The 26,880-nt window shown below is 58.8% G+C and overlaps 1 protein-coding gene across 2 annotated transcripts; it reads right to left on the bottom strand.

Annotated features, from left to right (window-relative positions):
• Nucleotides 1–601: 601 nt before the first annotated feature.
• FAIM2 (Fas apoptotic inhibitory molecule 2) lies at nt 602–25,358 on the bottom strand. Of its 2 annotated transcripts, XM_004598981.3 has the most exons (12): nt 25,248–25,358; nt 23,157–23,349; nt 20,741–20,844; nt 20,302–20,366; nt 19,916–19,969; nt 15,383–15,433; nt 15,131–15,170; nt 14,640–14,677; nt 14,196–14,283; nt 13,837–13,932; nt 12,414–12,467; nt 602–862 (listed from the first exon to the last, which is right to left on the bottom strand). In XM_004598981.3, the coding sequence occupies exons 1-12, from the start codon at nt 25,260–25,262 to the stop codon at nt 713–715; spliced, it is 948 nt and encodes a 315-aa protein (XP_004599038.1). In that variant the 5' UTR covers nt 25,263–25,358; the 3' UTR covers nt 602–712. The 2 variants fall into 2 exon arrangements, with proteins under 2 accessions (XP_004599038.1, XP_058529384.1); XM_058673401.1 differs by lacking the exons at nt 23,157–23,349; nt 25,248–25,358 and adding an exon at nt 22,425–22,547.
• Between the last annotated feature and the right edge of the window lie 1,522 nt (nt 25,359–26,880).

Below are 26,880 nucleotides of genomic sequence, written 5' to 3'. Positions count from 1 at the left end.
GCCTTTGGAGCCGCCAGCCTGAGGGCCCATGGGAGCTGCTGGGTGCTGAGAGGGTAGAGGGGGTGTAGGTCATGGTCCTGCAGCCCCAGCACCTCCCCTGTAGACACAGGACTCGCTGCCCCACTGCTGCCTCCTTCCCAGGGGGCCCAGGACAGGCCCACCCTTGGGAGAAGCCCTGTGCCATCTCTTCCAGAAGAGTAAACCAAGGCCAGTGGCAGAGGTACCAGCTTCCTGCTTGTCCCCAATTGCCACCCTAGGCCCCAGGAACAAGCTGCTGGTCCCAGACAGAGGGAAGATGGGTAGTGGGAACAGCCTTTCTGGCTGCCTCTTGCACCCCTGCCTTGCCCCCTTCCCCACCCAGGGTCAGTGCCTAATCAGGAAGGGAAGGGAGGAACAGGCTAGTCCCAGGGTCACCCCACTGTGGCAGCTCCAGGAATGCTGGCCATCCGGCCTCAGCCAGCTGGGAAATCCTGCCAGGTTCCTCCCACCCACCCGTCCTGGGTCCCCAGGTTCAGGGGGACCTTCCAGGCTGGAAGAGGTCCCTGGTGGTGAGTGCGCATGCGGCGGCTGAGTGGGGGCAGTGAGCGGGCTGGCCAGGGGCTGGCAGGCAGCTAGTTTTATGTCTGGTCTTGCGGGAGCATGGGGGAGGGGCAGGGGAGCAGCAAGGCGCATTCTCTGGCAGGAGGCAGGGGTGGGGTGCAGGCGGGGCTCCTCAGTCCCGGTTGGTGCCAAACAGCTGCAGGAAGAAGGTGAAGATGTAGATGATGTCCAGGTAGATGTTGAGGGCTCCAAAAATATACTCTTCGGGGCTCAGCGAGTGGCGGCGGTTGCCCATCAGCAACTGGGTGTCCAACGCCAGGAACTGGGGACAAGGAAGAGAACAAAAAGTCACCACCCAGCTGCCCCACCCGGGGCCACTGCCCCCTTTAATCCCTTTATCTGCTGCTTGGCTGCTCAGCACCCCACTCCCGTGATGGGCTAGGGCCTGGGACCTTCCCAGTACCTCCCACTGCTAGTCGTATTCAACTGCTATTTACTGAACATCTGCTAGGTGCCAAGCTGGGAAAACCTGAGCATCCTGGCTCAAGCATTTTGTTCCGCTGCCTGGCCTAACTGACTGAAAACACTGTGAAACACTCCTCCATCATCAGGCCTTCCCACTGTCCACAGGGACCCTGACTTCTCCTGCCCTCCCTGTCCCTGTAAGTTTTTTCTTCTAAGGGAGCAGAACCCTGTTGAGGCAACGTATGACATTTCTAGACACACAGTCTGCTTCCCTAGGGAGAGGGGCCAGGAAGTTGGCCTGTATGTCCCAGGTCATGAACCACTGGTCCACACAGGATCAGAGTTCTTTCAACAGCCTCACATTCTTGTGAACTGGGCTGTGGCCAGCTCCTTCGTCACTTGCGTACGGAAGATGTGGGTTCGGGCTCCTGGAACTCAGTCATGATACAGCAACCCTGTATGGGGCATGAGCTGCGGGCTGGGGACTTGCTGGGGAGGAGAGCTGCCAAGCCAAGCTCAACTCTGTTCTGCTGATGGCTTGATGATAGGGGTGGGGGGGAAGACGGGCATCACCAAGTGCCCGAGAGCAAGCCTCATGCCATCACAAGGGCTGTGGAGGGCGTGGGAAGAAGGTGTCCCAGGACAGGTGACATTTTCCCTGGGGCTTGAAAGATGAGCAGGAGTTTACTCAACTAAGGAGACCCATAGGATCCCCAGGGCCCCGGAAGGCAGGAGGACATGACATCAGTGGAGCTGGGTACAGGTCCAGCTTCCTCCCCTCCTCACCCCACTTGAGTCCCAGGACCCAGACTGTGTCTGCTTCAGTTGCTGTAGACACAGCCCCATGGAATCCTGGGAGAATCTTGCCCTCAGCACCACTGCCCCCAGAAGCTTCTGCAAGGCTCGACTCCAGCACCTGGGAAGCAGAGGGTGTCAGCAGCATGAGCTTGAAGGTCACACAGACTTGATGACCAGCCCCTGTTACTGCTTCCCTGCTGGGGAGACCCTAAGAAAAGTGTTTGCCATCTCTGAGCCCGGGAGTCGAGTCTAGGATGTGGTGAGGAGAGCGCATGCCACAAGGGTGGCCCTGCATCAGAGGCACCTAGCATGTGGGGGGCATGTTGACGAATGGTGGCATGGCTGTGGATGCAGGACGGGTGCCCTGCTGCCACGGCTCGGGTGCCTCTAGTATCTAGGTGGGGAGGTCCCTGGGAAAAGCCGAGCGGTCTTAACAGAAGGGGAGTGGGGAGCCACGGTCAAGACTGAGGTGGGGGCCCGGCGGCACAGTGGCCTAGTGGCTAAAGTCCTCGCCTTGAACGCCCCGGGATCCCATATGGGCGCCGGTTCTAATCCCGGGAGCTCCACTTCCCATCCAGCTCCCTGCTTGTGGCCTGGGAAAGCAGTCGAGGATGGCCCAATGCATTGGGACCCTGCACCCGTGTGGGAGACCCGGAAGAGGTTCCTGGTTCCCGGCTTCGGATCGGCACAGCACCGCCCGTTGCGGCTCACTTGGGGAGTGAATCATCGGACGGAAGATCTTCCTCTCTGTCTCTCCTCCTCTCTGTGTATCTGACTGTAATAGAATAAATAAATCTTTAAAAAAAAAAAAAAAAAAGACCGAGGCGGCCACCATGCAGGGTGCGTGTGGACGGGTTGGCTGCGGAATGGGAGTGTTTCAGAAGCCAGAGTTGCGGGGAGAGAGGGCACAAAGCTTCCATGCCTGAGTGACACAGGAGCTGGTAACGGCCTTGCTCACAAGAACATAAATCAATTCGAAGCGCTTGATCCTGTGTGGACCCCTGCTCGGGCGGCAAGGGCATTGCCGCTGCACTCCACCGTTACTTCTGCAGCTGACTTGGACTTCCCAGTAAATCCGCCTTCCGCAGCAGCAGCAAGCAGAAAGCACAGGGACTCCCCCGCCCCCCACCACTGCCTCCTCAAACACCCCTGGCTGCTAGGCAGCCAGAGCTGCCGGCACAAGTTAATAAATCGCTGCTCTGACTTATCAATCAGTAGCTTGCTTGGTTGATCTCCCAGAGCTTGGTCACTCCTGAGTGCACTAATAAAATGGAATCTCTCTACCTCGCAGACTTGGCCCTGACCCTCCTTCGGGGCCTCCACCCTGAAGGCCTCCTGGACTTCCAGCTGGTTTCCTCTCCAAAGGAGTAGGACGATGATTCCTGCCCTTGATCTCAGCCTGTGGCCTGGGTACTTCTCCACATGGTGCTCCGTGCGGTCACCTGCTTTGAATCTCAACCCCACCCTCTGGCACCATCGTCACTGTGACCTCACGCCTGTGAGTCAGCCAAGGGCTTTGCACTCATTTGTCCCCACCAGTGTTTACTGAGCACCTGCCTACACAGAACCGAGTCATGACCAGCATGCTTGTATTCGCAATAGGGGAATGTGAGCTGCTGGTGTCTCAGGGATGAGGGGGGAGCACTGGCTGACAGCAGCTCCTTCCGCTGAAGGTCAGTCTCATAGTTGACAGCTGAAATACACGTGCAGAGCTAAAGATGGTGGTGACTGCTGACACCTGTAAGGATGGTGGCTATTTGAGTGGGTGGTCGGGTGAGAGGGAGACCCTGCAGCAGGTGTGTGGGAGGCAGGGTAAGAGGAGCAGCAGGACGAGGCACCATGAACTTGGTTGGAGCAGGCCTTGCACTGCCTGATGTCTGTATCATGTGTCCCTTTCCCAGTGTAGCTCAGGAGGTGGGGGTCACATGGGGACAGGGAACAGGGAACAGGTGACTGGAACCAACTCAGGCCTCCTAGGCTGGCAGGGGTGGGGCAGGGTGGGTGTGCAAGGAGAGAGGGGCCCTCAAGGGTGGCAGGTTCATCCCCAGCCACACACTTGGCCTGTCCCTGTGAGTCTTGGACCTTGGCGTCCGTCTGCTGTGCTCCAGAGATGAGGTGGAAGGCTGTGTGTAGGAGCCAGGCTGTGGGAAGGCCAGGCCAGCTCGGAACCACCAAGACAGGCCCTGAATACTGGGTCAACACGTTGCAGCATTGCGAGGAAGCTGCGTGGCATGTGCAGCCTGCAGCAAAGCCGATGTGTAGATGCTGGGTGCACACCCCAGGCTGCTATGGCAGCATCTGTGCCAGCAATCACCGAAACTCAGAACACAGGACTAAGCAGGCCATCGCTAAGCCAGCCGGCGTCAGGAACCTCCTTGGGCCACTAATGTCCTCGAGCATGCACATTCACAGGAAAGGAAAATAGCAGAAAATCCACCCCCCATGGCCCCGCGATACGCACACACACACACACACACACACACACACACACACCCACCCCACAGGGGCCAGACAGCAGGAGGTCTGGAAGGAGGGGCCGTTGACAGTGGTTACTGCTGGGGAAGGTGGTGAGGGACACAAAGCCAGGCTTGCTTTATCTGTGCATCACTTCAGATTTAAAAAGAAGAAGAAATATAAGGCATCCCTATTTTGCATCCATAGAAATTAAATACAGAAGGGTTGGGGGGGGTCTGGTGTGGTGGCATAACAGGCTAATCCTCTGCCTGCAAATGCCAGCATCCCTTATAGGTGCTGATTCAAGACCCTGCTTCCCCTCCAGCTCTCTGCTTATGGCCTGGCAAAGCAATGGAGGATTGCCCAAAACCTTGGATTGCTACACTGGTATAGGAGAACTCGGATAGGCTCAGCTCAGGCCATTTGGGGAGTGAACCAGCAGGTGGAAAATGTCTCCTTCTCTCTTTCCTTTCCTCTGCAAATCTGCCTTTCAAATAAAAAATAAATCTTAAAAATAATAATAGACCAGAAGGACTTGAATGACACAAAGGGAAAGTTCATGACCTCGCTCACCCAAAGCTGTCACTCAGCCTCTGGACCGGTGTGTCGGCAGCACCTGTCCTCCTGGCCACGTGTGCCTCTGCATGTACGTGCTTGTGTTCATGTAGAGGACAGAGGAGGGGGAAGGAGAAGCGAGGAGAGTTCACTGCCAAGAACAACGTAGGCCCTGCTGCCACCTGCCCTCTGAGCTACAGGGTAGGTCAGGATGCTTTGCTGAGGCAGAGCTGCGGGAGCAGTATGCCAAGTAGAGGGAGCTGAAGCCTGGCTGCCATGTCTTCCGATGCCAGCAGAAACTACTTTGTGTCACTGGACTGGGTGCTCAACATGTAAACAGCATTTGCCCCTCCAGGTGGACCATGGGTGGAACAGGACCTGGCCTGGAAGCCCGGCCCGGGGTAAGAGGGTAGTAGCACATACGTGTGTGTGTGAAAGAGCCCACATGTGTGGTAGGAGAGCAGACATGAGTGTTACAAACTCCCTAAGAACGCAAGCTGGCTGTGACGTGGTGGCGCAGTGGGTTACACCACAGCCTGCAATGAATGCACTGGTTTGAGTCTTGGGCTGCTCTGTCTGCAGTCCAGCTCCCTGCTGATGTGCCTGGGAGAGCAGCAGAACACGGTCTGAGTGCTTGGGCCCCTGCACCCACTTGGGATTCCAGGATGGAACTTGGAGCTCCTGATTTCAGCTTAGCCTCAGCTCAGCCATTGTGGCTTTGGGGGAGTGAACCACGGGATAGAAAATCTCTCTTCCTCTCTCTCTGTCTCTCTAACTCTGCCCTCTAAATAAAGAATTTTTTTTAAAGAAACTCATTGGCGGGCCCGGCGGCGTGGCCTAGCGGCTAAAGTCCTCGCCTTGAAAGCCCCGGGATCCCATATGGTTGCCGGTTCTAATCCCGGCAGCTCCACTTCCCATCCAGCTCCCTGCTTGTGGCCTGGGAAAGCAGTCGAGGACGGCCCAAGGCTTTGGGACCCTGCACCCGCGTGGGAGACCCGGAAGAGGTTCCTGGTTCCCGGCATCGGATCGGTGCAGCACCGGCCCGTTGCAGCTCACTTGGGGAGTGAATCATCGGATGGAAGATCTTCCTCTCTGTCTCTCCTCCTCTCTGTATATCCGGCTTTCCAATAATAATAATAAAATCTTTAAAAAAAAAAAAAGAAACTCATTGGCAATATCCTTGAAAGAACAAAACAGCAGGCTGGGGCAGGGAAAGAGATGGGGGTTGGGGTCACAGAGACCTGGGGTCCAATGGTGGCCACTTCTCCGCTGCCCACTGTCAAGAGTTGTCACTGGTGATACCCCACATGCTGTGTGGGCGTGTTTTCTGCGTTTGTCCACTCGAAGGTCACGCTTACCTCCAGGTGGGAACTATCATAACCTCCCTTACCCTCGGGAGGAAGCAGCAGCATGGCTACGACATAACTGATCCATGCACACACTTGTTACAGAGGTGTCGTCACACAGGACTACGAGTCCCCTTGCAGAGTTACTGAGTGGAAATGCCAGCTGTGACAGCCCTGGAGGCTGTATCCGGTGCCCAGTGCCTTGCATGACTTAGAGAGGGATTCTTTCCCACCTTCGGGTTCTCTCCCCACCGGGGTGGGGGCTGGGATGCAGCCGGGAGCCTCTGTCAGTGTGGATCTCCCTACCACACATGTGGGCTCTTTCACACACACGCGTGACAGGAGTTCTACATCCTCCCCCAGTTGGATTTACGGGATTAACCAGTTCTTTCCCCCACAATCACAGCCATTCTTCATAGTTTTGTCCCCACATACACACGGGTGTCTCCATCTTAGAACACAACTGGAGCGTAAGAGGAGAGGGGGCCTGACCGCAGGTACCCTAACTGCCAACTTCGCTGTCTTCTAGGTCAGGGTTAACATTTGCAACAAGAGCAGAAGCCACTACGCATGCCAGGGGCTGGGCTGACTTTCCGCTTCTCCTGCCTACGTTCTCCCAGCCAGCCCTAAGACAGCCTCACCAGGAGGTAAGTGCTCCTGGCTCCATGTCAAAGGCACAGACAGCTTTGGCCAAGCACACACAGCATGTAGTGGGCCAGGGGTGGAGGGCCTCCCCTTCTCCACACACCCCTGCCCCAGCCTCTGAGTCAGCCCTCTCTGCAGCCCCCGCCCGCAGGCTGGAGCAGGGCGTGGGTGTCGTTGGAGGATTAGTGGGCACAGAGTGAGCCCCGGGCGCGCCGCGCGCTTTCACGTGCTCTGCGCACAGGAACCATGGCAAGCCTGGCCACCCCACAGCCTGTCCTGGCAGGCAGCCACTCAGGTCCCACAGGGTACAGGGTACAGGTGTGTCTGAGGGCGCAGAGGGTGAGGAGCCTCGGAACTCCCAGTGAGGGAGTGTGCTCGTCCCAGTGTCCTGCTAATGGAGGAAGGCTGGCACAGATCACTATCCCCCCCCCCCCCCCGCCTGCCCCAGGACAGCAGGAGAGCAGGGTAGGGCGGGAGTGCCATTGGAGCATTTTTCTTAAATGTCCCCAGTGTTGTGGGGCTGGATGGGAGGACGACAGGCTGAGAAGGAAGGAACGTCCCTCGGGGCTCCCACTGTAGGGTCATTTCATCTGGAGTCTGTCTTGGGCCTCTGTTTTCCCATCTGTGATGCTGAATGGAGCATCAGGAATGCGGGGCTTCCTTCTGGGGTGGCTGTGAACACACGTGTGCCTGCATGTGTCCTGGGGTGTGTATGTATACTCTGCATTGTAAATGTGCATACGTGTGCGTGTGTCCAGACATGCTCCCCCAGGCCTCCACACACACTCTCCAGGGAGGCCCTGCCATCAGTGAGCCCTCACAGCCTCAGCCCTGCTTGTGTTTCAGAGGCTGAGTAGGACAAGTGGCTACATGTGCCCAATGGGTCAGCTTCTGGCACTGAGGCTCAGTGGCCGCACAAAGCATCTCCCTGCCTGAGCTCCACTTGTCCAAAGGCCATTAGGCCCAGCAAGCAGCAGCCCTGATTACGGATTCTCCCTGTCATCCCACCCCAGACCCTAGGACTCTGTGGGGCCAATCTCCCACCTCTAGCCTGGTCTCTGGACTTTTCGCTAATTTCCTGTGATGTCTATGAATGACTCCCAGCATCTTCAAGCTGGCAGGCAGGGCACGGAGGGGAGAGCTCAGGTCCCACTAAGCCTGCTGTCTGCTTTCTAAAATCCCACACCTGGCTTCTTCCCTGGGTCCCCCGGGAGGCGGGCTTCCAGATTCAGGTGCTTTGGAGAAATCAGCTACCCCAAGGGAGGACCAGCACTGGGGGTGCAGTAACCTGTCCAGTAGCTTCATGTCAGCCCTGGAGGCTCAGCTTAGCTGGAAGCCAGCACCCAGGCCTGGGATGCATCCCTCATTCCCTGCCCCAGCCCCTTGAGCTGACTCCATCCCAGCACCCAAGCATCTGCAGAAAACGCCTGAGGAGAGGGTTCGGGAGGGGAGCATGTGGTGACCCAGAGGCCAGGGCCTTCCAGCTGACCCACCCACGCGTCCTGGCATTTGGATCCTGGCCTTCAGTGGCGAGGATGTGGTAGGCAGCGATGGGGTCAAACCTGGGGGACTGCCCTCGACTGCCCCAGGGCTGTTGGGAAGGGCCTATTCCTCCAGGCTGGTCCAGAGCCCTGGGCAGCTTCAGCCCCCATCCACTATGTTGTCGTCCTGTCCAGGGGTGCTCTGGAGAGAACATCTGGACTCTCACAGGGTCCCCTGGGGCTGGGTGCCCCGTCAGACCGTCCCCGAGGCAGCACTGAGTGTACCTGCCCTGTTGGTCTGGCCAGTGCCCTCCTGTGCTGGGACCACTTCAGTGCAGGGTGGGAGAGCATGGCAGAGGCCAACCAGGAGGGCGGAGCTGGGAGACTCCACACAGGATGGAGATGACAGGGAAGTGGAGGCAGATAGGATCAGGGCAAACTTCTGGGTTGAGCTGAATGCAAGGCACGGGGTCTCTTAGATCCAGTTAGGCAGCTGGAAGGCCTGAAATGAAGTGGGAGGGCACAGAGTCCAGGGCTCCCCTCCTCAATTTACCCTGGAATCAAGGACTCCCATGGGACCTGTCTCCCTCCTCTGACCAGGATGAAGGAGAGCAGCACACAGGATATAAAACCTATAGGGTGGCCCCAGTGCAGTAGCCTAGTGGCTAAGGTCCTCGCATTGCACGTGCCAGGATCCCATATGGGCACCAGTTCATGTCCCGGCTGTCCTACATCCCATCCAACTCCATGTTTGTGGCCTAGGAAAGCAGTGCAGTGGAGGATGGCCCAAAGCCTTGGGACTCTGCACCCACATGGGAGACCTGGAGGGAGCTCCTGGCTTTGGGTTGGCTCAGCACTAGCTGTTGCAGCCATTTGGGCAGTGAATCAGCAAACAGAAGATCTTTCTCTCTTCTTCTCTCTCTGTATATCTGATTTGCAATAAAAATAAATAAATATTTTTTAAAAAAACCCAAACTATAGGGTGGACTGGCTCTATGTTACAATGCCAGCATCCTATCCGGGACTGAGTCCTGACTGCTCCACTTTTGATCCAGCTCCCTGCTAATGTGCCTGGGAAGGCAGCACAGGATGACTCAAGTGCTTAAGCCCCTGTCACCCACATGGGAGACTCTGATGGAGTCCTTGGCTCCTGGCATTGGTCTGGCCCAGCCCTAGCTGTTGCAGCCATTTGGGGAATAAATGCAGTAGACAAAAGATCTCTCTCTCTCTCTCTCTCTCTCTCTGACCTGCCTTTCGAATAAAGGCCTCTGCTGAGTTAACTTCTTCCTAATAAGGCACCAATGGGTCACCGGGTCCCGCCTCCTCCTCGAGCTCACAGGCCAGTGCCTGATCCTATTCCACCATGCGCTCCAGCAGCATGTCAGCGGCTTCCCCCAGCCCTGCACCACACCTCCCTAGCACCCTTCTAGCCCATGAAAAACTGCTGTATTCCAGGCACCAGGGCCCCAGTGACAAGCAGGCAGGCAGAAACCTCCACTTGCTGGGAACTTGGGTTCTGTTGGAGGAGGGACATGGCAATTGTGACTTGGAGGAGGGGAAGGACCATGGATGGAAACCAGGCAAGGGGCAGCGCCTTGGTGCTCAGGCTCACAGGACAGTTGACAAGACAGAGCCGTGAGCGGCCCCAGGGGACAGACAGACACTCTGGGCATGGAGTGGGCAGCAAAGAGGCCAGTGCAGCCATGGCAGCAGCAGGTGGGTAGGAAGAGGTGAAGAAGGGGAGTGGTTGAGAGATGCTGAGCCAAAAACTGAGCTGGCACTGCAGCTACTGCCTGGGGCAGCCTGTTGAGCCGGCTTGCTGCAGCCATTGTATGTGGCAGTCTGCAGGAGGCGATGGCGATTGATCTAGGAGCGGCCAGGAGGGGGCCAGCAGGTGCTCAGATTCTGGTGGCAGGGAGGGCTGCAGGGCAGGCAGGGCTTGGGGTGTTAGGGAGAAGGGAAGATCCGAGGGTGTTGGCAAGGTGACAGGTTGACAGCAGTGCAGTGGGAAAAGCAGGTACACAAGGAGAAAGCCGGTGGGACGTCTAAACTGAGACACTGGCAACATGGTGGGGCCTTCCGGCCTGGAATTCAAGCAAGATGCAGGCTAGAGATGCAAATTGGAGAAGCAGCTGTGTCTGAGGCAGCCAGAAAGGCAAGGGTAGGAAGGGAAGATGATGCTGGTGTCGTGGGGCAGGTGGCAGAGAACTGAAGGGAGGGTGCAGTCTGGGAGCCAAGCGGGAGCAGACTTGCAGGGGCAGGGAGGGAGAGGTGCCACCGAGGAGGGCAGGAGGCCCTGTCCCAGGAACCCTTGCTCTCTGGACAGCAGAGGGCGAGGGCAGAGCTGCAGGGGTCTCTGTGAACCGGAGATCTTACAGTGAGCACAGTTTTTGTGCCCAGAGTTACCACACGGGACACAGAGAGAAGGCTGCTGGGCAGGACCCCCACCTGGCCCTCACCAACCCCAAGCCAACAGACTTTGTCTTCATTGAGGGGACTCCCAGAAGTCATGGGTCCTGGTCCCCAGTCTGCCCCTCACTGGCTCCAGAGGTGGCCAGCCATCTGAACAGCACAGCCTCCCTCCTCAGACTGTTCAGAGAGGCAATGAGGTCACAGGTGTGAAAGTGCTTTGCAGAATATAACAAGTGGAACGGGTGGTTGGGATTATTTTTATTATTCTAATAACACAGGGGATTATTAAACAGGTTCAGGGGATTAATGGTGGCCCAGCCCTGCCTGTATGTGCCGCCTGTCTGTGTTGTTCACATATTTGCGGAGGTTGGACCCACACACAGCCAATCTGCCTGATGCTCACCCTTCTCAGACTGCACCAGCCCACGTGTCCTAACCTGATGCCCGTAGGTGTCCTCAGCAGACATGGGCCTCCCATGACCCCTCATTCCTTCCCCCTAACCTGGCACCCGACCCTACCCTAGGAAACAAGGATCACCTCCCGAAGGTGTTGCCTGGGGGAATCAGCCAGCAAAGGGGTGATTCAGGGTAGGCAGCCTGCCCAGGGAGTGGCACTTTCAGAGCCCCAGGCAGCCCAGGACTGTTGTACCCTGGTCTGAACCAAGGCTGCAAGATTTCCAGCAACCCTGGACGAATCACCTAACTGCCATGGAATCCTCTAAAAGGAGAGCTTGGGATTCCCATCACTCCCTCCCAGGCGTCATGTCCTAGGCCTGGCTGTGCCCATCCCAGGCTCTCCTGAGCGCCTCTGAGTGCCACACACTGGGCCTGCTTGTGGGACAGCAACCACACACAGCAGGTGTTCAACAAAGGTCTTTGGGATGAGTCCACCACACTGGTTAGATCCCTGTCCAGCTCTACTCCCTCACCAAACCTCTGCTCACAGGCATGAGCCAGTGACTAAGGCAGGGCTGTTGAACTGTGAGCCAGGCTGAGTGTCCAAGGGAAGGAGCAGAAAGTCCTGGTCAGCATTTCCACCAGGACCTTCCTGATTAGTGTGACTGGCACCAGCCTGCCCAAGTGAAGTGTTTGCAACCCACCTCAGGCAGGCGTCGGTCCCTGGTCACCTCTTGTCTCTTAGGCACTTGCTTGCAGCTGCTCCCCCACCTAGCCCTGGAGAAAGACCCTGGAGAAAGACCCTAACAACCTTCTACAATGCAGCATGGCCTTGCACCCTCGGTTCCCTGCACCTTAACCAAGCAACAGTAACTCTGTCTTGCTGGTCAACCGGGATGGCTAAATGCACTTGCTGCCCTCACGCTCCGCCAACATCAGCATTATTGTTCCCTTAGCAGCCCAGGCCCCAGCAGAAAGCAAAGCCAGCCTCACGGTGCCACACACCACTCCTCAGCTTCAAGAAGTCTATCCAGGTTATCTTTGGAAAGCACTCGACCCCCAGAGCCAGGGTGTCCCACTTTCCCAGCCCCACAAAGCAGCAGAGAGACCACTGGCCACAGCCCAGCTCCTATTGCGACACCTTCTTCCCCTACCCAGCAACTCAGCACCTCCTGAAGACAGCACCCTCCAGGGGCACAGCCCCACCCACAGGTGCTCCCGGAGGATGCAGGGAGGAAGACAGGAGCATACGGGGTGGCAGAGGAGGCTGGGGACATGGGGAGCCTGAACAGGTGGCCCAGGGGAGCTGGACCAAACTCACCAGTGTAAACACACCAGCTCCCAGCACAGCGTAGACTGCATGCAGCCAGGGTACCTGCAGACAAGACGCAAAATGGGGTCAGGGATGACCAGAAGGGGCAGTAGGCGAGGGGCAGGGAGGACGACTCTATCCAGAGATGGGAGCGCATGGCTAGTCCTCCGTACCGTTCCCCAGGACGGAGAGGGGTTGGTGGGTCCCAGAGACCAGCAGAGGGGTGGCAGTTAATGATCTGCCCCCGCCCCCAACTCCCCTACACACAGCTCAGGCTCATCCAGGTCTGGCTGCAGGTTACTCCTGCTCCCTCCCAAGAATCCCCCACCCCTGTTCAGCATGGGGGTCTGTCCCTCTACCAGGGAACTCCATGGCTTTGCCTCCAGGTGGAGAAGGACCAAGAGAGGAACTGAGAGGTCTCTGGCAGCTATGCACCATGGCGTGTGTGCAGAGGCAGTGACCCCCAACTTTTGTCTGCACCAGCAGGGTCCTTCCGCCCAGGTCTCAAGGTCACCCAGCTGGGAGTCAGACCCCCATGAGAGGTGCCACCCTGGTGGTGCCCTTCCCCCAGAAGACTCCAGGGAAACAAAGACACCGTATCGGCCTGGCCCAGTCAATAAAGAGCTCTTTGAAGTTCCAGGGCCCCTTCCTACAACCCCCCTCCCCATCCTGGATACACAGAGGGCCCCCAGGCCAGCTCCGGCCCCTCCTTTCGTCAACAGGATCTTGGGAAGAGCGAGGAAATGCCAGGTTCGATCCTCGTGTCCTGGACTGGCAGCCAAGTGCCCCAGGCTGGGGCTGGGCAGGATGGGAGTGGGGAAGGAGGGGCAGGAGTTGTGTGGCCAGTGCAGGCAGGAGAAGAGTGAGGGAATGGGGTAAGCCCTGAACCCCCAGTGAGGCCCTGAGTTCAGGCTACCCCTGCCCCACGTGCCGCAGCCTCAGCGGCTGTAACAGTCCTGGACAGACCCTCTCTTCAGAAAAGCAGAGCTTGACTGCCAGCTTGTGGACGCTCTGGGGTGGGGGGTCTGCTCTGCTCCGGCCCCCTGTCCCCCCCTGCACCTGCCTGCCAGATGCTGCCTGCCTCCTTGGACTTACGGATTGCCTAGCATCTCCAGGAGACCCTTCCTCCAGGCCCCTCTGGAGTCCCAGTCCTCCTTCCCCAGCTGGGAGAGTTTAAATGCTCCTGAACTTCCTTGGTGGCGGGGGTGGGGGGAGAGAAGGACTAGGAGGCGGGGGAGGGGGAGAGGGAAGGAAAGGTAAAGCCGGATGTGGCTCCTGGAGCTGGCAGGTGTCCAGGTCTGCCAAGAAGAAAAGCCTCCTTGTTTGCTCACACTGTTTCTAGGCCCCGGGGCAGGTGCCAGGGGCCTGCACAGGGTGGCGGGGCTGCGGAGCTGTGGCTCTGGGCCTGGGAAGGACGGGCTTGCAGACTCACATATTGGAAGGGCAGGATGATGGCTAGGATAAGTCCGCTGAAGAGAAGGGTCATGAGTAGCACGAAGATCACTCCCTGGCAGGAGGTGAAGTCAAACTGTGGAGATAGGATGGTCATCAGCACCCGCCCGCAGGCATGCCTAGGCCAGTGCTGCCTCCAGGGCTCCGCGGGCGCTGTGCCCGCCACAGCCAGGGGCCCACACAGCAGCTGGCTGTGGGCTCACCCCCTACACTCCATGAGACCGTCCCTGAGCCAGGGCCTCCTCTTTCCTCCTCCCCAGTCCTGGATCCCAGCTCTGGATCCAGCCCTTCTCTGCACAGCCTTATGCTGGGGCCCCTGCCCTTGGGCCCGGAGCTGACCTTGGTCTGGAAGCTGAAGATGGTGACGGAGAGGCAGACGAGGGCTGTGATGCCCAGGCACAGCAGCACAGATGTGGTGTTGTAGTAGCTGAGGGTAACAGGACACATGGGGTTGGCTTCTAGGACCCTACTCCTCGCAGTCCCATCCTCCTCTGCCAGGACCTGGTGGTATGACCTCTGACCCAGCCCCATCCCAACGTCCTCTCTGCCTCTGGTTCCCTTGTCTTCTTACGGGTCACACTGGAAGGACCTGGGAAGGGTGTATGGAGGAAAGGGGCCTGCAGAGGCAGGGGCCTGGGGTTATTCCAGCTGCAGCCTGAACTACCTTGCTCCCTAACACCCTGCACCCCAACCCTACTGTCCTGGCTGGGTCCTGAGTACCAGAGGGGAGGGATTCTCTAAGCCCAGCCTATGCCCTTGCTCCCTAACACCTGCTCCCTTTACCTGGACAACATCCCGGTGAGGTAGGCCATGGACAGGGTCTAGAGGGAGAAGCGGGTGAGCAAACGCTGGCTGCAACTCTCAGAACTCAGAGGGCCCAGGCACCCTCCAGGTCAGCCTGGGCCTCTGTCCCCTGCATGCTCCTGTCAGCTCTGAGCCCACAATCCCCTATGCATCTGTAGTCAGCCCAGCATAGGAATGTCCCAGAGGCCAGCATGCAAAAGCTCCGGTTCTTGGCAGTCCTCTGCTCCAAGTCTGGAGTGGGTTACCCAACCCCTTCATTGCCCAGAGCTCCAGGCTTCTCCATGCAAACCTCTTTAGACCCAAACCACAAGGAAACGGGGCTGGGCAAGATCAGATCCTTAGAAAGAGTAGGTGCAACAACCTGCCCAAACGAAGTAAGTCGAAGCAGCCCAGCCCCGTGTCCCGACCCAGCAGGCCCTCCTCCTCCATCCCCAGGCAGCACCTGTCTCAACCCATAGCAGGTCACTTACAAAGACGGTGAGAAGAATCAGGTTCCATGGAAAGTGCCTCCTGCAAGCAAGCCTGGGTCAGAGTCCTCTCCTGCGCCTTGCAGCGCCCTCCTGCATCCCCGTGTAGCCCCGTCCGACCACTCACCTCCCCCCACCTGGCTTGAGGCCCAGAGAAGGAGGGGACCCCCTCGGGGATACACAGTACATGAGTGGCAGGCAGGGCTGGGGCTCACTCATCCCTCCCACAAGCCGATCCCCAAGCCATTCTTATACCTGGGTCCAGAACAACAAGCCAGGGTCAGGTAGGTGACAAAGAATACAGCACTGTGGACAGACAGGAGAACAGGTCAGCCACAGCCTCTTGAGCTCTGCCTCCCTGCCCTTCCACAGTCCCCAGGAGAGGATGGCCAGGAGGGATAGGGCAGGTCACAGTCACCCCAGGATGTGGCCATGTTCCCAAAGAGGGGCAGGGGGATAGGATGGGCCTGCTTCCAGAGATGACACCATGGGACCTCACCCAAGGCAAAGCCATGTCCCCCAACTTGTGTGATCACTTGGAAAGCCCAAAGGCAGAGCTGTCGGCATGCATGCCTTCTCTATGAAGTATATTCTTCACCATACAGCATAGGCGACTCGTCCACGCCCTAGGTCACACAGCTGGCACACTGCTGCCAAAGCCAGATTAGAGCCCAGGCACTCTGCTTCCCCTCCCTGCCTCATCCTGCCTTCTACAGCCTCACTGCAACCTCCAACAGCCTTGTCAGCCTCTTGGCCCACCCAGTCCACACCTGGCACAAGCAAGAAGTGCCACCTGTGCAATGAATTCCTGGGTCAGGGGCCACAAGTATTGAGGGGTGGGCAATGCAGAGAGAGCTATGGCAGCTTGGGCAGCTTAGGAGGTGGAAGACAAGGGCCTGGGATCCCTGTGACCCTGGATCCCTCACCTACCCAGGCAGGTCCCCTCCCCAAGGTGTGCTGTCATCTGCTAATGGGCCTTCTACGTGGCCTCAGCTATCCTCGATCCCTGAGCTCTCTCTGCTCCCTCCACAAACTGCTTTACTCCCCTGTAAGGTCATATCCCAGACAGAGCTGTGACGATGAGATGGGCTTCCCTGGATGCCCTGGAGAACGTCACACAGTGATGCCGTGCACCCTCCTGCCATCCCTGGGCTTTGCAAGGGATCTCACAGATTTCAGTCTTTCTGCCAGACCCCTCCCACCCCAGCCCTCTCTGAGGTACTTCTTTCTTTCCCTGCCCTCACAGCCCAGCTTCCAGAAAGGGGTCCAGTGCACACAGACAGCACCCTCTCCATCGCCCCGCCTAACAAACTGAGCCTCAGCCCCAGTTCATGACAGCTGGCTGGGCCACATCGCGATGACCTCACCGAGTCCCACTGACGTGCGTCCGTCCGTCTTCACCCTAGCTGACTTCCCAGCATCCTTTCTTTCCGGCCACACCTCCTCAGTCCCTGAGGTCCCCTCCACTGCTCCACGCACACACTTCAAGGCAGGCTCACCTGTCTCCATGACCTCACACATTTCTGTTTTCTGCTCCTCAAACCCAGATGCTAGCATGCTGCTGCCCTCTGGGAAACAGGGCATTCAACTCCACTCTCCCTCCTTCCTGCTCCTTCCTGCCAATACCTCAGCATCATCCTGGACTGTCACCTGGCCACGCCCGGCTAATCGTCTGCATCTGAGCATCCGCCCAACCAAGTGGCTCGCAAACCTGCTCCCTTCCCTCCTTCCCTTCTACCACCCTTGCTGGCTGTGCCACCTCTCTCTCTCTGGCCTGGCAGAGTTGCTATAGGAGTTCCCTCCGGCCCTCTGCTCCCAAGCAGGTCTCATCACATAACACTTCTCCCTCGACAGAGAAGCCCCGAAGCCCTGGCAGTGCCCTGCGCCATCCACGCCCACCCAGCTCTTACCACGCTCTGCCCCATCTACACCTTCGTCATCACAACCCGCTCTGCACCCTGGAAAGGCACCTGCCAACCTCAGCTCCTGTTGGAAAGGACTAGCTGGGGCACCAGAGATCTCGTGTTCTAGGAGGCCTTCCTGGGGTACCTGGTCCTCCATGCACAGCTGTGGCACCTGAGGTCCAGCCTGCCTTGTTGTGGCTACCTGGCTCGGAACCAGCACCTGCCAGGTGTTCCTTACGTCTTTGTGGATGAAATGCAGATACACAATTATAAACCAGAAATCTGGGCTTGCAAGGATCCAGACAAGCCTATTAAATTTGGTGATCAAGACCCCTCCTACAGCTTCAACACTTTCCTGTTCTTGAGCAGTCCTCACCACAGCAATGGGGGTCCTATGGGCAGCTGGTGCCCAGGGGTGGGGGCAGGGTTGCTGTCCACCCTCTCTCCGTGTACAGCAGCAGGGCCATCCTTCCCCAGTTGGGAAACAGTTACACCTGCCCTCTTTTGGCCTCCCCTGAGTCACTGGTCAGTCACTTCAACAACAGTGTCGGCAAGAATACCCCATATACGCATGCCCTGGGTGTGGGTTTTGTCTCCCTGGCCCAGCTGATGGCAAGGGACAATAGCTCCTCAACCCCTGGATGAGGGGTTGGGAGGATAAGTAGAGGGACCAAGGGATGCAAAACCCCAAGCCCTTCCACAGCCTGGGTCTGGCTTCCTCCTTTACAGAACAGGATCTCTGGTGTCAGTTCATGAGCTGTTGAGGGGGGATGTTTTCAGGCCCTCCATAAAGGGGTGAGCACAGGGCAAGGACTGCCCCGTGGGGGCTGCTGTGGTTATCATTCAATGCTGGCTGATAGACAGCTCCCTCCGCCCCACTTCTGCCAGACACCAGTGTTCCCGCAGCGCTGACGCGTGGCAGCTCAGCAGGAGCCATCAGACAATAAGACAATAAGGCGAGAGTCCCCGGGGAGGGGGAGCTGGCATCCCATGGGGCAGAGGATGAGTCAGAGATGCAATGAGAGAGCCGGCGAGGCGCACACAGGCGCACGTCACAACCTCAGCCCCAGGGCTCGGGCTGGTCTAACTAGAGAGCATCAGAACCGAGCCCAGCACCTCCCCAACCAGGCCTGTTCCAGTCCCCACTTCCACCACCCTCCAGGGGCAGCACAGGCTGCACTTCTGCTCATCTGTAACATAGAGTAACCGCAACACCTGCCTGGATGACATGAGACGCTTACATCTGGCACCGCGCATAGAAAAAACTGTTTGATTCTTAGTTGCTCTACAGGGAAGATGGGAGAGGAGGATAGAGGAGCCCTCGGTGTGTCGGTGGAGGTGAAACCCTGCAGGACTCAAGGGGCCGTGCCTGGGGCAGGGGCAGGGGAGGAGGAAGGAGAGGGATGAGCAGTGGGGAGAACCCAGGCAGGCTACCTGGTGGTGAGGGAAACTCAACACCTTTAATGCTTTGTGACACTCAGTGCAGAACACGCAGCCCATGTTCACCCCAGCCTCCCTCTGCCTGCCCTGCCCCCAGGCCAGAGAGTGGACGGGTAGAGGACAGGCTCCCTGGTCAGAACTTGGCCCTGCTCCCCACCCCACACACCTCCCCAGTGGACGGCCCAGGGAGGGGCCCCAGGACTCCAATCACCAGGCCTCAGCAGGGGGTGGGGAGCCCCGGGTGCTGACGTGCCAGGAGCCATGCCAACCCACCATGTGTGCTGGCCCGGGTGGCAGTCACCAGGGCCTCATTAGTTCTCCCATCCAGGGACCTCCCAGTTCCCCATGGGCTGGGCCGGCTTGCTCAGTCTGCAGACTTGGGGTGTGAGTTTCCTGCCCTGTAGTCGGCCCTGCATGACAGTGAAGGCTGAGCACCCCTGTACCACCAGACCCCTACACAGGCACAGGCCCATGATAGCTGTGGGTGGCAAACCCCTGAGCCAGCCCCACTGTCCCCTAGGAGGTGTCAGGGCTGCCTGATGTGGAGCCCCCGTGAGCCTATGCGCCTCCTGCCACGGAGCGTGTCAGTCCTTGGCCTCTCCTGGCAGGTGCTCCCCTTGGTGTGGGAGGAGCGCTCTGGGCTCCTATCTCCCCACTGCTTCTCCCCTCTGCTGCACCTCTAATTGCCACCTGGCATCGCCCACCGTCTTCCCCAGCAATCCCGGAATAGGGCTGGGCTCACAGTGGTGGCTTAGGGAGACCAGAGCAGCAGCCAGAGTGGCTCTGCTCTCAGCCCCAGGCCCGCTGTGGCCTGCAACTGCCCGGATGGGAGGGCCTACACCTTCCAACCTCTTTCTGCAGGTGACCCTGGCCCTTCGAGGGCAGGACACGTAGGAGCCAGGTGGTTTGAGGTTGCCAAGTAGAGGGATTAGGCATGCAAGCCTTAACCTGAACCCCAGGTTTGAATCTTGGTTGTGCCCCTGGCGAGCTGGGTGACCTTAGGTAAATGACTCAACCTCTCCAAGGAGCCTCGGTTTTCCAAGGTAATCACCGTCCTGAGCCGTTTTGAGGATCAAACGCAACGCAGTACACTGAGTACACAGACAGATGCCCAGCCCTTATTAGGCACTCTTTAAGTGGGAGTTATTATGATTAATAATTTCACAAGTGCTAATAACAGTGTTAATAAGAACAGCAACAATATTATTCCCACGTGTCAGGGTGACGCAGTGCCCCTTCTCCTTAGGACCAGGGTCAGAGTCTCCTCAGCCTCAGCTCCAGCACCTACCCCACCTCCCCAACAGATCTGAGCTCCCCAGCGAGACCCTTGGGGCTGTGCTCTAGGCGACAGAATGGAGCAGGGTTTCCGGGGTTGTCCAGGGAGACACGGGGACACCCTCCCTGCCCTGGGGCTTTGGGTCTGGGGGCCTCGGGGTGTACTCACTAGGATGCCCAGTACCAGCCTGGATTGGCCTGGACATAGTCTTTTACCGGGTCACTGTGGAGAAGTAGGGAGAGAGACCCAATGTCATTATTTCTGTTTGTGTGACTGTCCCCCACCCCCATCCCTGAGGGCTGGTGGGGGAGGGGAGCAGATAGGCCCAGGAAGGAAGCAGGGGGCTCCTGAGTGGGTGCCTGGTGCACTGGGGTGGGTGATTGCCCAGAAAGCAGCAGCAGGTGCACCCCGCCTGGCCAGAGGACTACTCCCCTGAGCACCGTCTCCAGTCCTTCCCTGCGTGAGGAGGAGCCTCCACAGTGCTCCCACCCCAGCAAACCTCCCAGGAGAGACCCTCCCACCAGGTCTCAGGTCCATGCATGCTGCCCACTTACCAGAAAGTAAAGAGAGCCACAACAGCCAAAGTCACCAGCAGCTGGATGAGCAGGATGGTATAGACCTGGGCAGGGAATGTTGGGGGAGGGGGTCACACTCAGCCCGGCTCCTTGTGGAAGGCTGCGGGACTTAGGGACAGGCCGGCTGCCCCAGGGATCAACCAGCTCTGTGGACCCACAGGAGAGGGCGCCACCCTCTTCTCAGGGCCATTGGCATGGGGTCCAGATGCACAGGAGAAGGGACGGGGAGCTGACAGGAGGCAGATACTGGGTGAACCCAAGGTGGAGGGGACCCTGCCCAGTAGTTGCTGATGGCTGCTGTGCAGGGATGGCAGGGTGCTTGGGAGTGCTGATGGCTGGGATCCCCCAAGAAGGGGAAGAAAAGGGTGGGGCTCTCTGGGGCTCCAGTCCAGAAGAGCTGGGGTGGGGGGAGCATCACCTTTCTGATGAAGACTCGGCGAACTTTCTGGTCATCCCAGCTGAAGGTGGAGAAGAGTTCATGGTGTCCGGTGGGGAAACCGCGGTCATAGCTGGAGCTGCTGCCTGGGTGGGCAGGTAGGGGGCTGTGAGGGCTTCGGGCACAGAACAGGCACCCCAAGCTGCCTCCTGTCCCAAGGCACCTTGGGACCATGCTAAGGCCATCACCCAGCCCTGCACCCCAGCCCAACCCCGTTCTCCGTTCCCCTGCCACATCTTGTTTTTCTTGACTAGGGGGCTGAGAATGCATTGTCACCTCTCTCTCTTTCCCTCCACCCTGACCTGGGTCCCCAGAGGGCCATGCTTGGCCACACAAACGTGGACCTTCTACCTTGTACCCCTCAGTCCGACATCTTTGTGACGAAAGAGCAGAAAGGGACAGTCTCTCTCTCTCCCTGCACCCTTCTGCCTCCCAGCACATATCAGGGCTATTGGTCCAGGTCTTGGATGCTCCCAGGCCTGTGGGGGAAGGAGCCGCTACTGGTACTCTGGCCAGAGTAGCTGGAGGGGACGGACATGAGGCCAGAGCCACGATATGAAGCACGTGTATGGGTGGGAAGGCTAGCACCTGTTCTCAGAACAGGTAGCTTTCAAGGGAGTGCATTGAAACAGACTCACAGTGGGGCAGGCACTAAAATACCACCTGAGACACCTGCATTCAACCAGATGGGCTTCTCCTCTTGACTCCCTGCAAACGTAGACCTTGGGGGGCAGTAGGTGTAGCTCAAGAGGCTGGGTCCCTGCCACTCACATTGGAAACCCAGGCCGAGTCTCTGGCTCTTGGCTTCAGCTTGTGCCAGGCCCAGTTGTGGTGGGCATTTAGGGAGAATGGGTAACCTCTCTCTCTGTGTGTGTCTCTGCCTCCCCAACTTTCAGACAGCACAAGCTCTGCTAGTGTGAGTCACATGACCACATGCTGGAGACCAAAGCTGATCAAAGCAGAAGCCCATGGCCTGCCCCCAAACACATTCCCTAAGCTTCCTTCCACTGTCAACAACAATGGCTCCCTCCTACCCCGTACCCCCACTACCGCTCCTGTCCTGGCCTTCCAAAGCTGACCATTCTGCTGCACAGCTGCAACCTCTGCAGGGGCTCCCCAGTGCCCATCGTCCAAGTTCAGGTTCTCCATGGGGTCACTGCAGCCACACTGCACATTCCTCCTCCCACTCCTCCCAGCCACGCACTCCCATTTCTCACGCACATTCTGTTCTTGCAGCCTTACACCCTCATTTCCCTCTCTCTTCCTTTTGCTTGGGGATACCCTGCAGGCCCACCTGTCCTTCAGGACACTGTATGGAAGCCCCCTCCTCCAGGCAGCCTTCCCTGCCTGTAAGGTGGGTCAGGTACACTGCCTAGGCCTCCCTGGTCACCCTAGGGCAGCCATCTGTTAGCTCATCTATATAGCCAGCTCTGTGAGGACACAGATCATGGAATGGCTAGTCAATCAACATGCCGCCCGAAATGGGTGAGGGTCAAACACCGAACCAAGAAAAGGGAAGGAGAAGAATTCTCAGCTTTCTCCTTCCATTATATCTACATTTTGCCGCAAACCCAAACAGGCAGGCTGCGAATAGCAAGGGGCAGGAGGAGGGGGTGTGCTGCCCAGGGCTGGCAGGGGCAAGCAGGAGGGCCTCATGCCACCAGACCTTCGTGGACCTTCCAGTAGGCCACTTTAGGGTGAGTCTTCTGGGCCTTGGGCCCAGGGGGCGGGTGGTGGGAGCTTCGGACCATGTGGCTACTCCGTGTGAGCAGAGGCTCTGTCTGAGGGCATTGTCCATGGGATTCCTTCTAGAATTCTGCCAGTAGTGGGGGGTGGGGCAAGGGGCCTCTGGGAAGCCCTTTGTACTCCTGGCCCTAGCAAAGCTCTCGCAGTGGCTGGATGGGGAGAGGGGCTCCCAGTGGTCAGAACCCCACATCCCCCCGGTGTGTGCGACCATGCCTGGCTTTGAAGGGCACTGAAGCTGGCGCCCACCCACCTGCTCCATCACGCCCTCCTGCACCCAACTAGGAGACAGGGAGTGTGGTCACGGATGGGGGCTCCCCCATGGGAACCCGTCTCTAGAAGGTCTCCTAACAGCCAGGGAATGATTGATTCATTTCATTCTGCCCTGTTCTGACTCCCATCTTTGCTCCTCCACACTGCTTCCTGTGGACTAGCCTCTGCCTCTGTTCCCCGGGAGCCATGACTCAATGACTTATCTGCCGCTGCCTCTCTCTTGTGTTCTGGATGGAGCCTTCGGGACACTCTTGTAAATCCTAAACCGTGGATGGCACAGCCTCAAGCGACAGCCACACAGTGCCTCTCCTCCTGCTCAGATTTTCCATCTGAGTTCTCCGCTCCCCTTGGCATCCTGGCCTCCTGGAGCTGGGAGACTTACTGGGGTCCACGTAGGCCCAGCTGGGGTGGAGAGGCACAGCCGTGGGGGCTGGAGGGAAGGCTCCTGCCTTCAGCCCCTCCCCAGAGGTGGCCTCTTCGTAGGAGGGTGGGGCCGAGGGCACTGCTGGAGCCTCCTTCTCGCCATGTGCCTGCTGCTGCCCCTCGGTCCCGGGGGCCTTGTTAGCCACGGAGAGCTGTGGAGCAGAGCGGGGAGAGGTGTCACCAGGGACAGGGGGCTTCCACCTCATCCGCAGTCCCTGTGTGTCCAGGACTTCCTGGCACACCTGCACCTGTGCCCGGGATGGCAGGTGAGGACAGAAGGAATTCCCGGGAGCATTGTGGTGGTCACTGCCCCTGGAGCAGAGATGGGTCTTCCTGGGGTCCAGGAAAGGTCCCGGCGCAGGGCAGTCCATCACCCAAGTCACAGACAGGTGGCTCTCCCACGTGATCTTCCTGCCACTTGGCTAGCCAGATTCTGACTCCAGAGACGGAGGGAGGCTTGTCTGGTGGGGTCACGGGGCTGCAGCTGCAGAACCCGGGCACCATCCACTGCAACTGCCCTTCCTCCTGCTGGGCTGGCAAGGGCCCGGGAGAAAGAGGAAGGGGCAGGGAAGAAAAGGAAGGGCTGCTGGGTGGAGGGAGGGCAAGGGGCTCTCTGGAAGGACCCCATTCTGGCCTTTCCTGTTGGGATTTCAGCATCCAGTTCCCACTGGACGGGGCCTGGAAAGGCACCATGGTAGCTGCTTCCCCCATGCAGCCAGCGAGGAAACTGAGGCCTATTTGTACCCAGCTAGGTCCCCTGCCTCACAACATGCACCCCTTGGTGAAGGGACATGAGCTGTGCAGGCTGGTACAATGGCGTGGAGTGAATAGAAGCAAAGGACCTTGGTAAGCGGGAGTTGTTGGGCACCAGGGCTCCCAGGTAGGCTGCGGGCTTCCAGCTGGGGCAGCCCAGGGTTGGGCCTGGTCCCTGGTACCCCTGGCTGAAGGAGTCTTTCCCACCCAGCTCCCCAGAGTGGAGGATGTAACGGGGCTGGGGCAAGGAACAGGTCAGTGGGGATAGTGGAGGGCAAGTCGGCTCAGTGGAGGGGATGCTCTCCCTGGCCACCATTCCCACACCTCCTCAAGGAGGGCCCTCAGAGCCCTGGTTCCTGTGTGTATGTTGGTTCCCACTCCCCATTCCCTGCCTGTCCCCAGACTGGAGAGGAAGGATGCCCACTGCAGCCCACACCTTGTCTCCCAGGCTCTGCCTGCCCCCGGCCCCCAAGGCATTCCCAAGGAAGGGCTGGCCAATTGCAGCATCACCCAGTGACATCACTTGGAGGCCCAAAGAGCTTAAAACCTGGCATGTGGGGCAGCGGGAATCCAAGGGCCAGGCTCCTTTCCGAGAGGAGAGGGAGTGAGAAGGGGGTCATCTCAAGGTCTCCCTGTCCAGTCCTCAGTGGCCCCAACCAGGATGGGGGATCCCCAACCCCCACCGCGTGTCCCAGGCTGTGGTTGTGTAATTCCACAGGCTGTCGCTGTTACATAACCCTGGGAGTCCAGCCAAGTCTCTGCCCAGCCCCTCCCCAACAATTCAGGCCTCAAACTGGAGGGGGGTGAGTGGAAGAAGAGGTTTTGTACTGTCCCGACCAGTCCCATGCCCTGCTTCAAAAGCAAAACAAAAATTGGAGCATCCTGATGCAGAGTTGCCATAGTAACCCCAACCACAGAGGATGGTAGCCAGATGTTCAGACATGGGCTGATGGCAGTGAGCTAGGATCTGAGGAGGGGGGTACAGTTTACACAGGTTGGAGGGTTGGATCGGAGGAGCTGCCCCTTGGGCGCAGTCCCTCAGGGCGCCCCTTGATAAGCCAACTGGGAAAAAAAGCTGGGGGCACTACAGCAGGGACCGCAGGCGCAGCCTGGGGCGGGAGGAGAGACCAGGAGCCCACTGCCTCACAAGGGGGCTCAGACCACAACAGGGGCCATCGCGGGCCTGGGCGCTGGGGCCCAGGAGGACATTAGAAGTGGCCCTGGGCTCTCGGATGCTAGGAAGCAGGGGGCCCGGAGGGATGCAGGATGCACAGGCGAGGGGAGTGGGTGCAGGTACCTTGCCCTGAGTCATGGCGCCGTCTCTCCGCTCAGGGGTCCCTGAGGCAGGGCCGGCCGCTGGGGTCCGCGCAGCCTGCCTGCGTCGTTTGCTTTCTGCGCGTGGGTTCTAGCAGCATCCACTGCGGCCGGGCCAGGCGGGCCGGAGCGTACCATCCGCACAGGGAGGAGGGGCGGCGCGGAGGCGGGCCGAGGATGCTGCGGAGCCGCTGCGGCTCGGCGACGCGGGGACGCGACCAGGGCAGGCGCGCTGCCCCCGCGCCCGCCCCCGCGCCCGCCCCCGCGCGGCACCTGCACCCGTCCCGGCCCGGGCGCACTGCGCTGCAGAGCCTGCCGGTGGATGGGTCCGCGGGGAGGCGGGGGACGGGGCGGGGACCGCGAAGGCTGAGGCCCTGGTGCTGCCGCCTCTGATGCTGCAGCACAGGCATTCCAGCCCCTCTCTTTGCAGGTGTCCGGGCCTCCGCTCTCATCCTTGGCACAGGCGCGGCCGTCCAGTCCCCTCTGGTTCCTTGGTCGCAGCCCTGAGCTCTTGCCTCGTCCCAAGCCCCCCTGTCGACACCGACACCTCCGTTTCATCATCCAGCGGGAGAGGAGAGCCAGAGACCGGATCTGCCGTGCCTGCCTCTAAGCGGTCCACGGAGCCCCTCTGTAGCCCTGGCCAGACCACCTCCCATGCCATCTCCATCTTGCCCTGAGTACGGAGCTGGGTCACCCTCTCCAGTCACTATGCCCGGGCTCCCATATTTGCTGCACTGTCTGCATGGGACTTGCAGTCTGCAGACCCGGGCTACTCCCAGTCCAGCCCGCCACTGGCTGGGTGACCTTGGCAAGGCCCTTAGCCTCCTGGAGCTGCAGGAGACAGGGAGATCAGGGGGGCAGTGCGGTGTGGACCCTGAGGGGGTGTCCATGGGAGCTGCCGCGGAGGACTCTCTGGCCTAAGGCCTTGGGCTTCTATGAGGCTGTGACCCTCCTGGGAGATAAGAAGCCAGGCCTGGGACATGCAGAGGTGGCCACTTCCCTCACAGACGGTCACTTACAGGCTGCAAAAGGAGGGAGCAGGACCTTGCAGCAGGGACACTCCCCAAGTTTGTATTCCATCTCTTTATTTGAAGGTTTGTTTTATTTATCTTTATTTGCTTTTTAAAGATTCGTTTGTTTCTATTGAAAAGACAGATTTACAGAGAGAAGGAGAGACAAAAGTTTTTCCATCTGCTGATTCACTTCCCAAGAGGCTGCAACAGCTGGAGCTGAGCCAGTCCAAAGCCAGGAGCTTCTTCCAGGTTTCCAATGTAGGTGCAGGATCCCAAGGCCTTGGGCCGTCCTCTGCTGCTTTCCCAGGTCATAAGCAGGGAGCTGGAAGGGAGGCAGAGGAGCCAGGACATGACCCAGCTCCCCTAGAGGATCTTGGTGCTTGCAAGGTGAAGATTCAGCCATTGGGCCATTGCGCCGGGCCCTTTATTTTTTTTATTTTAAAGGCAGAGTGACAGAGAAAGAGAGAAAGGAAAAGCACACAGAGAACCATCTTCTATCTGGTGGTTCAATCTTCAGATACCCATAGTAGCTGGGAGCCAGGAACGCCATCCAGGTCTCCCTGGATGCAGTGACTCATGCACTGGGCCGACTTGCGCTGCTTT

Source organism: Ochotona princeps, chromosome 15 (assembly GCF_030435755.1).
Source record: "Ochotona princeps isolate mOchPri1 chromosome 15, mOchPri1.hap1, whole genome shotgun sequence".
Taxonomy (NCBI): Eukaryota; Metazoa; Chordata; class Mammalia; order Lagomorpha; family Ochotonidae; genus Ochotona; species Ochotona princeps.
The sequence above is the reverse complement of the archived record's forward strand: the minus strand, read 5'-3'. Positions and strand labels throughout refer to the sequence as shown.